General features: G+C 46.4%; 2 protein-coding genes across 5 annotated transcripts in view; one reads left to right on the top strand and one right to left on the bottom strand.

Moving 5' to 3' along the window:
• The window catches only part of PPIL4 (peptidylprolyl isomerase like 4), a 66,147-nt gene extending 65,778 nt beyond the window's left edge, over positions 1 to 369 (bottom strand). The window contains exon 1 of one of the 2 annotated variants that reach the window (XM_077486681.1): positions 82 to 369. In XM_077486681.1, the coding sequence (XP_077342807.1) occupies positions 82 to 151 (70 nt within the window). In that variant the 5' untranslated portion in view covers positions 152 to 369. The remainder of the gene's footprint in view (positions 1 to 81) is intronic. The other variant, XM_077486680.1, reaches the window with a different exon arrangement.
• A 94-nt stretch (positions 370 to 463) lies between these two features.
• The window catches only part of GINM1 (glycosylated integral membrane protein 1), a 66,283-nt gene continuing 53,424 nt past the window's right edge, over positions 464 to 13,322 (top strand). Inside the window, exons 1-2 of one of the 3 annotated variants that reach the window (XM_077486683.1) lie at positions 464 to 761; positions 3,925 to 3,981. In XM_077486683.1, coding sequence (XP_077342809.1) covers positions 648 to 761; positions 3,925 to 3,981 — 171 coding nt within the window. In that variant the 5' untranslated portion in view covers positions 464 to 647. The remainder of the gene's footprint in view (positions 762 to 3,924; positions 3,982 to 13,322) is intronic. The other 2 variants (XM_077486682.1, XM_077486684.1) reach the window with 2 other exon arrangements.

Genomic DNA, 13,322 nt, shown 5'->3' with positions numbered 1-13,322 from the left:
TACACGGCTGCACCAGATTTAGTAGATATCCCCTGTTCTCTCTGAGAAGGTCAGACATAAGGACCCCCAACATCACATTACCTCTGGGTCTTTCTTCAGTATAAAGATCTATGACGATGTCTCCTAAAGTGGTCTCCAGGAGAACAGCCATGACTGCTAGTAGAAGCCGCCTTCCTAGAAAACCAAACAAAGAACATAAACTGTCCTAATCTATGTACACAAATACGAACTCCTCCATCAACACGTCGCCTCAGAGCGCTGTGCATAAACCTCCAACAATATGATTCTCTCCAGGCTAACTACCGCATGTCACGTAATCCTACCCTCTTAGGTTGGCTCACATTCTTTACGTCATAAAATAAACGACCAATGACAGAGAGTTGGGATCCTAAAAATACGATGAAATCCGTCGCAGGGAGAATGACATCCTCGCCAATCACGTAGCAGACAAAATTGAGGCGTGGCCTCGCTTCCATATTTGACAAGTATTGCGGAAGTAGGAAGGTTGTGATTGGCTGAAAGGTAGACAAGGTGTAAGAAGTTTAGTATGGAGTTGTCAGCAACCTGTATAGGGGCGTTTGTCTGCTGAAGAAAAGGAGCTGCGATATTGGTCTCTTCTCCTGATCCCAGCTCATGTGTGACAGAGGATGGAGCAGAGTACAGTGCGGTGTATATGGCCGGCCTGGAGATGTCTGCCTGCGGCTTTCCTTGTCTTTCTTCTGTGTGACAGCCTTAGCATCGCAGGAGGAGACCCCTTTCAGGTAGTCCTAATCCATACACCTCTGAGACTGCTAGTAAACAAGGCTGTGCTCCTGTGTCACATACCCACTCCGACAGTAACCGCCCTGGACTCCGACAGTGACCGCACCTGGACTCCGACAGTGACCGCACCTGGACTCCGACAGTGACCGCACCTGGACTCCGACAGTGACCGCACCTGGACTCCGACAGTGACCGCACCTGGACTCCGACAGTGACCGCACCTGGACTCCGACAGTGACCGCACCTGGACTCCGACAGGGACCGCACCTGGACTCCGACAGGGACCGCACCTGGACTCCGACAGGGACCGCACCTGGACTCCGACAGGGACCGCACCTGGACTCCGACAGGGACCGCACCTGGACTCCGACAGTGACCGCACCTGGACTCCGACAGTGACCGCACCTGGACTCCGACAGTGACCGCACCTGGACTCCGACAGTGACCGCACCTGGACTCCGACAGTGACCGCACCTGGACTCCGACAGGGACCGCACCTGGACTCCGACAGGGACCGCACCTGGACTCCGACAGGGACCGCACCTGGACTCCGACAGGGACCGCACCTGGACTCCGACAGGGACCGCACCTGGACTCCGACAGGGACCGCACCTGGACTCCGACAGGGACCGCACCTGGACTCCGACAGGGACCGCACCTGGACTCCGACAGGGACCGCACCTGGACTCCGACAGGGACCGCACCTGGACTCCGACAGGGACCGCACCTGGACTCCGACAGGGACCGCACCTGGACTCCGACAGGGACCGCACCTGGACTCCGACAGGGACCGCACCTGGACTCCGACAGGGACCGCACCTGGACTCCGACAGGAACTCCGTTGGGGCCCGCACTCGGCACCGTCAGGGACCTCTCTCGAAAGGGACCAGTTTGTAGAGGGCTGAAATCATATGGGGAACAGAGTTCCTAGCAACGCACAGGCATTCAAATTCAGTGGGGGTAGACCTAATTTAGGCCATATGGTGTTGGGTAGGAAAAACGGTCACAGAGCTGGTGACTTCTCTGAAAATCAAAAGGGAAGCTGCCAAACGGCAGGGTAGCTAGTTGGGCTAAGGTACCACCCAACGTGAAATGGAATGAGCTAACATTTCTGTCACTTACCCATGTCCCAAAAAAGGACATCTCACCCGGGGGGGAACCCCCTACTGGTGATATGGGAGGGGCCAATGCTAGAGATCTATTTCATCTATCCCAGATCTTGAGGACATGGACATTGAACGGGAGACCCACTCTGAGAAACCTCTACCACACAGGGGGGACTCATGGTGCATATAACAGGTTTCTACCCTCAATCGCTTTTTCAAAATTTAGTGGAAGTGTGAAACCTCCAGAATTTGCTGTAGCACAACCGCCTGATAATATTGTTGGACATCAGGTATTCCAAGGCCTCCCATCCATTTGGGCCGTTGCAATAAAGCTATGAGAAGTCGTGGTCACCTACCACATACAAACAAGATAAAAAGACTGCAGAGCTCGAAAAAGAAGTGTTTAGGCAGGGGGACTGGCACCATCTGCAGGAGAAAAAGTATGCAGGGCAAAACCGTTAAACATTAAAAATCTTAATGTTTATGCGGCCGATCCATGTTAAAGTAGTTCTGTCTCAGAACTGTAGGTCAGGAGTTTCCTTTTAATAAAGACCAGTCACCGCTGCTTTCTCTTCTTGTGCAGGGTGACTGGTCTTGTCTCTGCCCCCTGGAGATGGAAAGGCCTGGGGAAAATTTAAAAACGGAAGAATTGGGGGAATAAAATTATTATTAAATTTATTTTTATTTTATTTTTTTATCCCGGTGGGGTCGGGGGAGACTATGGAATATGAAATTCTTGCAAGTTCTCTCAGCTAAAGAGAAGCCAATCCTGGAATACAATTTCACAATTTCAGAAGTAACACTGTACTTCTCAATGCAGTTTTCAAACAAGATATATGCATTTCTGCCACTAGGGGGCACTGTAGAGGAAAAGCTCCAGTTTAGTTTGCTTGTGGGGTCCATCTTGTACCTCCTACAGTTGGGTAATTGTTGGGAAACAGTAGATGATAGTTTTTCTTCTCTTAGGCCTTAAAGTGGTTATAAACCCACAGGGACAAAAAAACAAAACTGCAAGACAAAGGCATAATGTTTATCTAATCCCCTTTTTAGTGCGGAAAAGATTTGTGCATTTAGACATTTGTGACTCCTCTATTAAACTTAGTAAAACTGTCTTCATTGGGCAGTGCTTTGTGATGACAGTCATGTCAGAGACTAATCTTTATCATATATAATTTTCATTGTTGGCACACATGGTAGTGCGTGGTTTGGTTTAGTTCAGGACAAATGTATTTGTTCCGTGCCCAATAATGCACAGCAACCAGTATGTTATAGACAGGGCCATCTTTAATATTGATTGGACCCAGGGCAAAAATTTCCTTGGGGGGCACCCCCACCCCCCCATGCAATTTCACTCTCCACCTGCTCTGAGACATACAATAAAAAGCAGCTAGACTTAAAATCAGTTTACTGTATCAGATCAGGCAGCAATTGCGATTAGTTGCCAGCTGTTACAGAATATCATTACTGCTTACTGACTGGTTGCTAGAGGTTACAGCACACATTACGGCTCACTGATTAGTAGCTAGAGGTTACAGCAAATTATTTCTGCTTGTTAATTGGTTGATGGAGATTACTGTACAGTAATTGATTAGTTGCTAGAGGTTATAGCACACCATCTCCTCACTGCAGGGGGAATGATATACATGTGAATGCCACCTTTATTTACATGCCAATGGCCACAGCTGTTTACTTATGAATGCCGCTGCTATTAACATATGAATGACAGTTATTTACATGTAAACACAGGGTTTGCAGGTGAGTCATCTGTAAACAACAATAGGGCAGAGCAGGACAGCAATAGTACCAGCACACTGAGATACAGGGACACAGCAAGGGACTAAAAGGGACGAGGAAATTTAAATTGGGATAGTTGGCAAGTATGAGGCAGCTGCTTTGGGCCCCACAACAATGTCAGGACAGCTGCCCCTTTTGCCCTGCCTTAAAGACGACCCTGGTTATAGATCTGATGTAGCTGTCTTGTATATGCATTTATTGCTTTTAGCTGCAATATAGAAAGCACAAGATACTGCAATGATTGTACTTGTTTTGTCTTTAGGAGCTTATAAGAGTTAATGTGACAGCACAGCATGACAACAAGACGGTAATAGAACAGGTGAGTGTTTGGTTTTTATAGTGATTTTTACTGGGCATTTTCACTGAAAAATATACATTTATTTAGTATTTATTACAGGTACTTATATAGCGCCAACAATTTACACAGCTCTTTACATACATATATTGTACATTGGCCTCAGTCCCTGCCCTCAAGGAGCTTACAATCGAAGGTCTCTAAGTCGCATACACATACATATGTAATACGTAACTCATAGATAAATCAATACAGTTATCTTCATGGTAAATATATGTAGCTGCTGGTTTGAATTGGGCTTACCGTTGCCTTGTCCTCCTCGATCTGTGTCTAGGGGTTCCCGTGGTAGATGGCCCAGTAACTTGAGAGACTGATGACAGATCCGCATAAAGGGATGTTTATTTGCAAAATGTAGACAATGAACAGTCTCTTAAATTGGAATCAGAGGGTTAGGAAGAAAGTTCAGGTACTCTTAGTGTCAATGATGAAGGACTTGCTTACTTTGATTGCAATCCACAGAATAGCCATTCACAACTGGATGTTGACTCAGGTTGGATAGTCCCTCTCTCACAAGGTCTAGCAGTCAACAAGGTGCTTAACTTGGGAACAATTCTCTGCCACAGGCATTGTTGTAGAACATATAATAATAAGTCTCTGCCACAGACGTTGTTGTAGAACACGTAGAAAACTAAACTTGTAGAACACTTGCGTGATACCTGGATCTTTCAGTCAGCTTGGCGATTATCCACGAGACCAGATTCTCTTAGGTACTTCAGCTCCTCCAGGCTCTTGCTAAGAAACCAACCTGTACGCTGTACGTGGCCTTCTTCTGAAGTGTCCTCCCCTGTATAGCTATGAAGTAACTGGGTCTCTCCCAAACTGGAGACGGCACCCAAGCACCTCAGAATCCTCCTTTTAGTTTCCTTGCCTCGGGCTAGACAGCCCCGAGACGACAAGTTGGGTGGATCCGTACCGCAAGGCCATAGCCTTCCTGGGGGCTGGTCAGGAGGACCAGGACCATGAAGTCAGCACATCCTTCTGGACTGAAACCCCGAACCACGTGACATCCGCATCTTAAGTACCCTCTCCCAGAAAGCACAGCAAGAGGGCCACTCCCAGTGGACGGGCTCAGAGAGAGGGTAATCTTAAAGCACCCAACAAGACTGTAGTTCCATTGCTGCCAGAAGAGACAGTGTCCCCTGTGGCCAGGCTGAACATCCCACAGTCCAGTCAGACTGAAACAATTAAACTATTTTACCGAAACCAAACTGCAGTTCTGGTGTAATCTTAAATTGAAAAAAACAGCGCATGCTCCTCAGGAGCCGGTGCTACATGTATTTATGGAAATTATGGGATTTATTTACTAAAGGCAAATCCACTTTGCACTACAAGTGCACTTGGAAGTGCAGTCGCTGGAGATCTGAGGGGAACATGCAAGGGAAATTAAAAAAATTTGCATTTTTGCTTGTATGTGATTGGATGATAGAAATCAGCAGAGCTTCCCCTCATTTCAATCTTCCCCTCAGATCTACAGCGACTACACTTGCAGTGCAAAGTGGATTTGCCTTTAGTAAATGACCTCCAATGTGATGAAGCCAGAGCTGTTTTTTTAGAAACTCTAGTAGAACTGGGAAAGCCAGCTTTTATTCTTTATTCCTGTTGGATTTATATTGCTTTATCTGTAGTAAGTGTGAAGATTTTTTTTTTTTTTTACACTTAGTACCTGTGCAATCACCTGAATGCGAAATTAGCTAAATTCCTCAATGTTATTTCATCATTAAATAATGCTCTTTGGGAATCCTGACCAAGGGTTTTTTTTTTTTTTTTTGTTCCCCCCCCCCCCCCAAAATAGAATAGGAAAAGCTGAAACCACCATAAGGTCACCAGGGCATAAAGACATCTCCCAAATGGAAGTATACATATGACAATAAAAAACATGACAGGATTGACCTTAAGGGTAAAATCGTAGTTTATGCGCTATATTTTACTTTTACCTGACTAAAAATATGTATTTTATTTTTGAAACTTGATAAAGGAAACAAAATGATAGTTTTGCTTGCTTCTTTAAGATGGCAAGGAATGCATTAAGGTAAAAAAAAAAAGTAATGACTTTAGAACCGCTTTTTTTTTTTTTTTAAACAATTTTTATTGACATTTTTTAAAACGGATTTATAAGACATACAGTGTAACAACCTCCATGTAGAGGGTATCGTCAAACAAACCAATAATCAAATGAACCAGGAATAAAGAGAGATTAGTGCCGTTAACAGATTTCACTAAGGAAACACATTCATACGATACCATATGTATGTAAACCCCCTATCTGGGGAAATAAAGTAAAGATACAGCTGGAGTAGAAATTCAGCTAAAACTAAAGAGGGTATTAGGATACAGAGAAATTAAAAATGCAAAGGGAAACTAAAACTAGAGATAGGATGTACAACATTTCCTAATATAAAATCTTTTACATCACAATTGAAGGATTCATAGCAAAGCACATGAACATCACTTAAACATCTGTTGCCAAGCTTTCCACCGCCCCTCGAATCTTCCCCTGGAGCCAAGTCTGTTGGCCAGCAGGAATTCATAAGTGTAGTGGGTTTGTACAATAGGGATCACATCTGATACATTGGGTACCACATTTGTTTTCCAGTTTCTAGCTAGGAGTAATCTGGCCACAGAAGAACATGCATAACACCGGTCCTAAAGGGTGTAGGGAAGGTTTCTATACTAAGGTTTAGTATTGCCAATTCAGGGGCAGGGGGTACCAGAACACCCGTGATAGAAGAAAGTAGGCGGAAAAATGCTGTTCCAGAAACTCGTTAAGTGTTTGCAGGACCAGAAGATATGCTTAATGTTGCCCACCTCTCCGCAGCCTCTCCAACAAAGGTTGGAACTGGTTCTACTGCCGTGTACACATGATCGGAATTCCGGACAGAAAAAGACTGATGAGAGCTTTTCATCGGAAAATGCAACCGTGTGTGCTCCATCGGAAATTTAGCTGTCCGAATTTCTGCCAGCCAAAAATTGATAGCATGTTCTCAATTTTCCCGACGGGAAAAACTTTCTATCGGTAATTCCGATCGTGTGTATGCAATTCCGACACGCCAAAAATCACGCATGCTCAGATTCAACTACGAGACAGACGCTATTGGCTACTGGCTATTGAACTTCCTTTTTCTAGTCACGTCATACGTGTTGTACGTCACCGTGTTATAAATTATGGGAATTTGATGTGACTGTGTGTAGGCAAGACAGCTTGAGCCGAATTCCGTCGGGAAAACCATCAGAGCTTTTTTCCGATGAGAATTCCGATCGTGTGTACGTGGCATCAAAATTCTTTGTAGCCTGTATGGGGTGAGATACTACCTCAGTGCTATCTTCTGGGATGGCTCCCAGAGGTTCACACATCTGGAGGCTCTATAGATTGTATTGAGACTTGTTCAGATCTTCTTCCCATTTCAGAAAGGGAGTTGTTTTGGTGAAGATTAGTTTATTTTGAAGGACAGTGTAAAACGGTGAGATAGCCTTTGTTCGGCTGGACACTCTCCCATAGAACTTCTAAACAGAATCAGGCAAGCACAGGCACCAGGAGTCAATCGAGTTTAGCAAGTGCACAATTTGGGAATATTTATACCCGTCTCTAGGTGGGAGGGAATATTCCTCCTTTTAATTGCTGGAAAGATTTGAGTTGCCTATTCTGAAATAGGTCTGCGACATGGGCAATACCCTTTAAACCACCAATCCCGGACCATGGTGCCAGGAATGGCTTTAGCTAGTATATGAATAGGGAGGGGTATTTCAACTAGGGTATTGGGAGGTGACTTATGGTTGCAGAGATCTCTCCAGGCCATCAACGAGGCTTGAATGGTCAAGGGGAGCTGCTTCATCAAGAAAAAAAAAAAGTAAAGAGGTAAGATCTCTAGTAGGACTAAGTGATTGTTCTATGGTACGCCATGGTATAGTTGAAGTGTTTGCAAACCATGTTTTCAGTTGGGTGAGTCTAGCAGCTCTAGCATAGTCCTGTAAGTCAATAAACCCCGTGCCTCCTGCCCTCCTATGCTTAATTAGGGTGGTCCTTGAACATCTAGGTTTCTTAGTGCCCCAAACATACCTACTGAGGAGAAGGGTTAAGGCCCTAAGATGCGTGTTTTTAACAGGAACTGGAAGAGTCCTGAATACATACAGTATTTGGGGAAGCAGGAGCATTTTAAAGGAGGCCAGTTGACCTGACCAAGTTAGTTCAAACTTAGATAGACGTTTGGTCTCCACCTGTATCCTGTTCAATAATGGTAGGTATTTGGCATCAGCTAATTTGGATGGATCAGGGGTCAAGTGGAGGCTTTGATAGGGTAATCTATCGCAAAGCGTCGGAGGAACTCCCAATGGTAGGATGAGTGACTTGGTGTAGTTTACTTTGTGATAGGAGATCCTAATAAAACTCTCTAGGATATGGTGGGCATGGGTTAAAGATTGAAGTGGGGAGTTAATGAATAAAATCATTCGGCAAAAAGAGATTTATTTTGTGGGTCTGGCCATGTAGGGAGAAACCTGTGATTTTTAGTGTGGGATCAAATTTTTTTTCAGCTAAGGTCTCTGAGGAGGTTAAAGTGGTTGTAAACCCTTACAACACACTTTGACCTACAGGTAAGCCTAGATTAAGACTTACTTGTAGGTCCAAGAAATAACTCCTAAACCTACATGGTTTAGGAGATATTTGCCGAAAGACAGGCACCGCAGGCGCACTGAGCGCGGCACCGTCCATGACGAAGATGCCGCGCGTGGCGGCTCCCGTGCGCATGCGCGAGGAGTGACTGCATCGCGGCTTCGCCGAATGACAGCGGCGGAGCAGCGAGACCCACAGAGAAGATGGATGCGCCCGACTACAGGGGACAGCGGTGACATCGCTGGCTCCTGTGTCAGGTAAATGACACATAATGGACTACTATGTGATGCATAGTAGTCCATTATGCTTTGCCTTTGCAGGGAATGAAAGAGGAAGTAAACTCATGAGGGTTTACTTCCTCTTTAAATATCGAGGGAGACCAGGGACACCCCTGACTTGTTCCATTTGAGATAGAAAATGGTCGGGATAGCATATTCAATGCAGGGGTTGACAAATTTGCTTTGAATTTAGGAGCCAGTTAAAAAAGTTAGGAGCCAGTTTATTTTTATTTTTTTAGAGTGGTATGGATTGTCAGCTCCCGGGGTAAGGCCAGTCATTTTCACCCCCTATCCCTAACTCACAACGGAGCACCCAGTCAATAACTCCAATGTAACGCTGTTACATCAGGGTTATGGGTGGACCAGAAAGCGTAAGGCTGGCAACAGATAGAACTGGTTGGCTTAGGCAGGTGGCACTGGCAGATGGCACTGGTTGGCACTGGCAGGTGGTAGTGGTTTGGGACTAACAGATGGTACTGGTTGCCACTGGCAGGCACGTGGAACTGCCAGATGGCACTGGCAGGTGACATTGATTGGCACTGGCAGGTGACACTGGTTGGCATTGGCAGGTGGCACTGGTTTGGAACAGATAGGTGGCACTATTGGCACTGGCAGGTGGCACTGATTGGCAGTGGCGCTGGCACGTGGCACTGATTGGCACTGGCAGATTGGCAGGTGGCCCTGGTTGGTGGTGGCACTGTTTGTCACTGGCAGATGGCACTCATTGGCGGTGGCACTGGTTGGTGTTGGCAGGTGGCACTGGTTGGCGGTAGCACTAGTTGGAACTGATTGGCGGTGGCGCTAGGAACTGGTGGTGTCACTGGTTGGCACAAGTAGGTGGCACTGGTTGGCGGTGGCAGGTGGCACTGGTTGTCACTGGCAGGTGGCACTGATTGGCAGTGGCACTGGGAAGTGGCACTGGTTGGCGGTGGCAGGTCGCACTGATTGGCGGTGACACTGGTTGGCACTGGAAGGTGGTGCTGGCACGTGGCACTGATTGGCAGGTGGCCCTGGTTGGTGGTGGCACTGATTGGCGGTGGCACTGGTTGGTGTTGGCAAGTGGCACTGATTGGCTGTGGCACTAGTTGGAACTGTTGGTGGCACTGGTTGACGGTGGCACTGGTTGGCACTGGCAGGTGGCATTGATTGGTAGTGACGGGTGGCACTGATTGGCGGTGGCACTGGTTGGCAGTGGCAGGTGGCACTGATTGGCGGTGATACTCGGCACTGGAAGGTGGCACTGGTTGGAGGTGGCACTGGTTGGAGGTGGCACTGGTTGGCGGTGGCACTGGTTGGCGGTGGCACTGGTTGGTGGCATTGATTGGCGGTGGCACTTGCAGGTGGCACTGGCAGGTTTCATACTGAGCACTCTGTTACTGAAAAGTAACAGAGGAGCTGTCAGAATTTAGCTTAATGTCGGGTGGGCGGGACCAAGCCGAGGTGTGAAACTGACAAGTAACAGAGAGCTGGATCTGTCAGATTTGAGCTTGATGTTGGGGGTGGGTGGGACTCAGCAGCTATCAAACACCAGTCAATGATTGGGCTGCTTAAGAAAAGGGGCAGGGCCACATACACGTAGTGACCCACCCAGATCCCATTGGCTGTTGTTTGATAGCTGCTGGGTCCCGCCCACCTCCGACATCAAGCTGAAATCTGACAGATCCTCCTCTCTCCTCTCTGTTGCTTGTCAGTTTCACACACTTATCACAGCGCTTGATGCTTGCCAGAGCCGCTGAGTGTGGAGGAGGGAGGAGGACGGCAGTCAGTGTTAATGCGCTGCATGTCTGGGGCATCAATAGTGAGTGTGTTGGTGGCAGCTTAGGCGCCAGGTTACGATTTCTGGTCGCCATGGCGACCTGGGGTTTGTCGAGCCCTGATTCAATGTATATACTTGGGCCGAAGGCGACGATTATAAAGCTAGAATGGCAGACAGGATTGGACCCCCAAACCCAAACATCTTGAGGACAAGATCCATGTAGCCCCAATGTATCCTGTCGAATGCCTTCTCTGCATCCAAAGAAAGGAGGAGAAAAGGCGTCTGACAGGTTCTAGCATAGTGAATAAGATTTATGACTCTGTGGGTGGCATCTGATGCCTATCTACCAGCTGTAAAGCCCGATTGGTCTGGGTTTATTAATGTAGGCAGAATAAGTAGGAGTCTTTGGGCCAAAATTTTAGCATATATCTTGACATCCGTATTGAGGAGCAATATAGGCCGAAAGTTGGGGGGGTTATCGGGACTCTTACCTGGCTTCGGAATGGTCACCACATAAGCCTTGAGCATCTCAGTGGAGAAAGAGGAGGTGGAGGTGGCCTGGGAGAAGACTTTTTGTAGTGTGGGGGACAGAATACTATAGCATATCTTATAATAGTCGTCAGGCAGATCATCAGGGCCTGGGGATATCCCTAATGGGAGTGAGTGAATTGCTTTTTGGATCTCATCCTGCGTTATGGGCTCATTTAGGGTCAGAAGTTGCTCTTGTGATAATGAGGGAAACTTAATGTCAGCTAAGAAAGTTTGGATACTTTAGTTCGTGGGTTGTGGGGTGTTGCTATCGTCCCCAATATTGTACAGGGAGGAATAATAACTGGCAAAGGAATCGGCAATCTTTTTTGGGTCAAATATCTTACTCTTATCTGAATGATTAATTAAGTAAGGAATCTTTGTTCTAACCTTGTGTTCTTGGAGATGTCGAGCTAGATGCTTCCCAGCAGAGTAATGGGTTAGCTTCAGCGATTGAATAGACTTGTCATATTGCTCTAACAACAAACATCTAAGTTCAGAACGAAGCTTAAGTAATTTAGCCGCCCAGACCTTGCTCGGGGTGGTCTTGTTAATGTTTTCTACAGTTTAGATTTGCCTAAAAGGACGTCTAGCTTGAGGGTCCTTTTTTGTCTTTTAAGTCTTGCATTCATTTGGATCAAGAACAGAGTGGAGTTAGCTCTCCACACAAAGGGAGTATTAGGAGCATTCCCCTCCGCCACCGTAACCGAGACCGGAGCATGGTCAGACCATGAGATGTCATGGATGGTGGAGGAGGACACTGCCTCCAACAGATATCGGTCTACAACAATCCTATTGATACGAGAGTAGGAGTGTTGAGAATATATTGCAGTGAGGGCAAAGGGCGTCTAGATTTGGTGGTCATGTCTATGGTGTAGTCCGAGGTGAGATTAAAATCTCCACAGAGAACCAAAGACCCCTGTCTGATCTTGGAGATCTTCTTAAGCAGTCTCTTAAGGAATCTCTGTTGGTGAGAGTTGGGTGCATATAAACATACTATGGTATAAGTCTTATTGTTTATGTCCCCAACCACCACCAGATTCCTCCCCTCCGGGTCGGAAAGTGTCGATTTTATGTGTAAAAGCCACACTGTCTTTAATAGCAATGACAACCCCTTTGCGTGTTTGCGAGGCCGAAGCCATGAATATATGTGGGAAGTTTTTATGCTTAAGATGGCGGGGCAGAGGCCAGGAAATGTGATTCTTGAACACAAAGTACATCGGCACGCACTCTCTGTGCCTCTTTCCATAATGAAACCCTTTTGCAGGGGGGTTGAGTCCATGTGCGTTATACGAAACTATATTAACAACCATTATCACCTTTGGTAATCTATAAGTACCTGCAGATTGCTGTTTACCTTCTGAAGTGGTTGCCCCAACTGCCGGGAGCAGTAACTGTTGCTTGCAATAGCTTGGTGGGTTGCTGAACCATCTCTAGCAAAAGTAAAGAGCGTGTAGGAGAAAAACATATATAAAAAAATAAATAAAAAAAAACTGTACATAAAATGCCATAAAACAGGCTAACTTGTAAAAAGATGCGATTCAACAGAGAATCTGTCGGCAGTACTACTGCCTATATTAGTGGGGGGAAAATTTGGAGCACATATCGTTCCATCATGCCAAGGGAATCTGGTATGCTACATCAGCTTAAAGCTACCAGGTGCTCAACCAGTGCGTTTGTGAGCTTTCTTTTTCTTATGGGACACTAGACGCCAAGAGTCCTGTGTGTCCACCTTCAATTTCGTCTGCAAGGGCTCCCCAGGTTGCGTAGGAATTATATCCCAGGTCTTCAGTAGAACGAGTCCTTCTTGCAGGTTATTGATAGTTGTCGTGTGGTCATCCTTTGTAATCGTCAGCTAAGAGGGGTAGCTCCAGCGGTAGATTATGGCATGGTTCTGCAAGGCTTTAGTGATTGGGAGCAAGGCTTTGCGTTTTTGCATAGTGAATTGTGACAAGTCCGCAAATAGTTGAACAGAGGCAAATCTTTCCGGTGGTTGTTTATTATTGCGGAAGGCTGACATGAAATGCTCTTTTACATGAAAAAAATGAACCCTCATTAAAACATCCCTTCGGATATTGGCAGTCTGTGTATGTGGTCTATTACCAGGTCAGAGGCAGAGAGATCTGGCAAGTAGGCC

The sequence above is a fragment of the Lithobates pipiens genome, unplaced genomic scaffold (assembly GCF_037356315.1).
Source record: "Lithobates pipiens isolate NorthernLeopardFrog02 unplaced genomic scaffold, aLitPip1_a1.2 Scaffold_18, whole genome shotgun sequence".
NCBI lineage: Eukaryota > Metazoa > Chordata > Amphibia > Anura > Ranidae > Lithobates > Lithobates pipiens.
The sequence above is the reverse complement of the archived record's forward strand: the minus strand, read 5'-3'. Positions and strand labels throughout refer to the sequence as shown.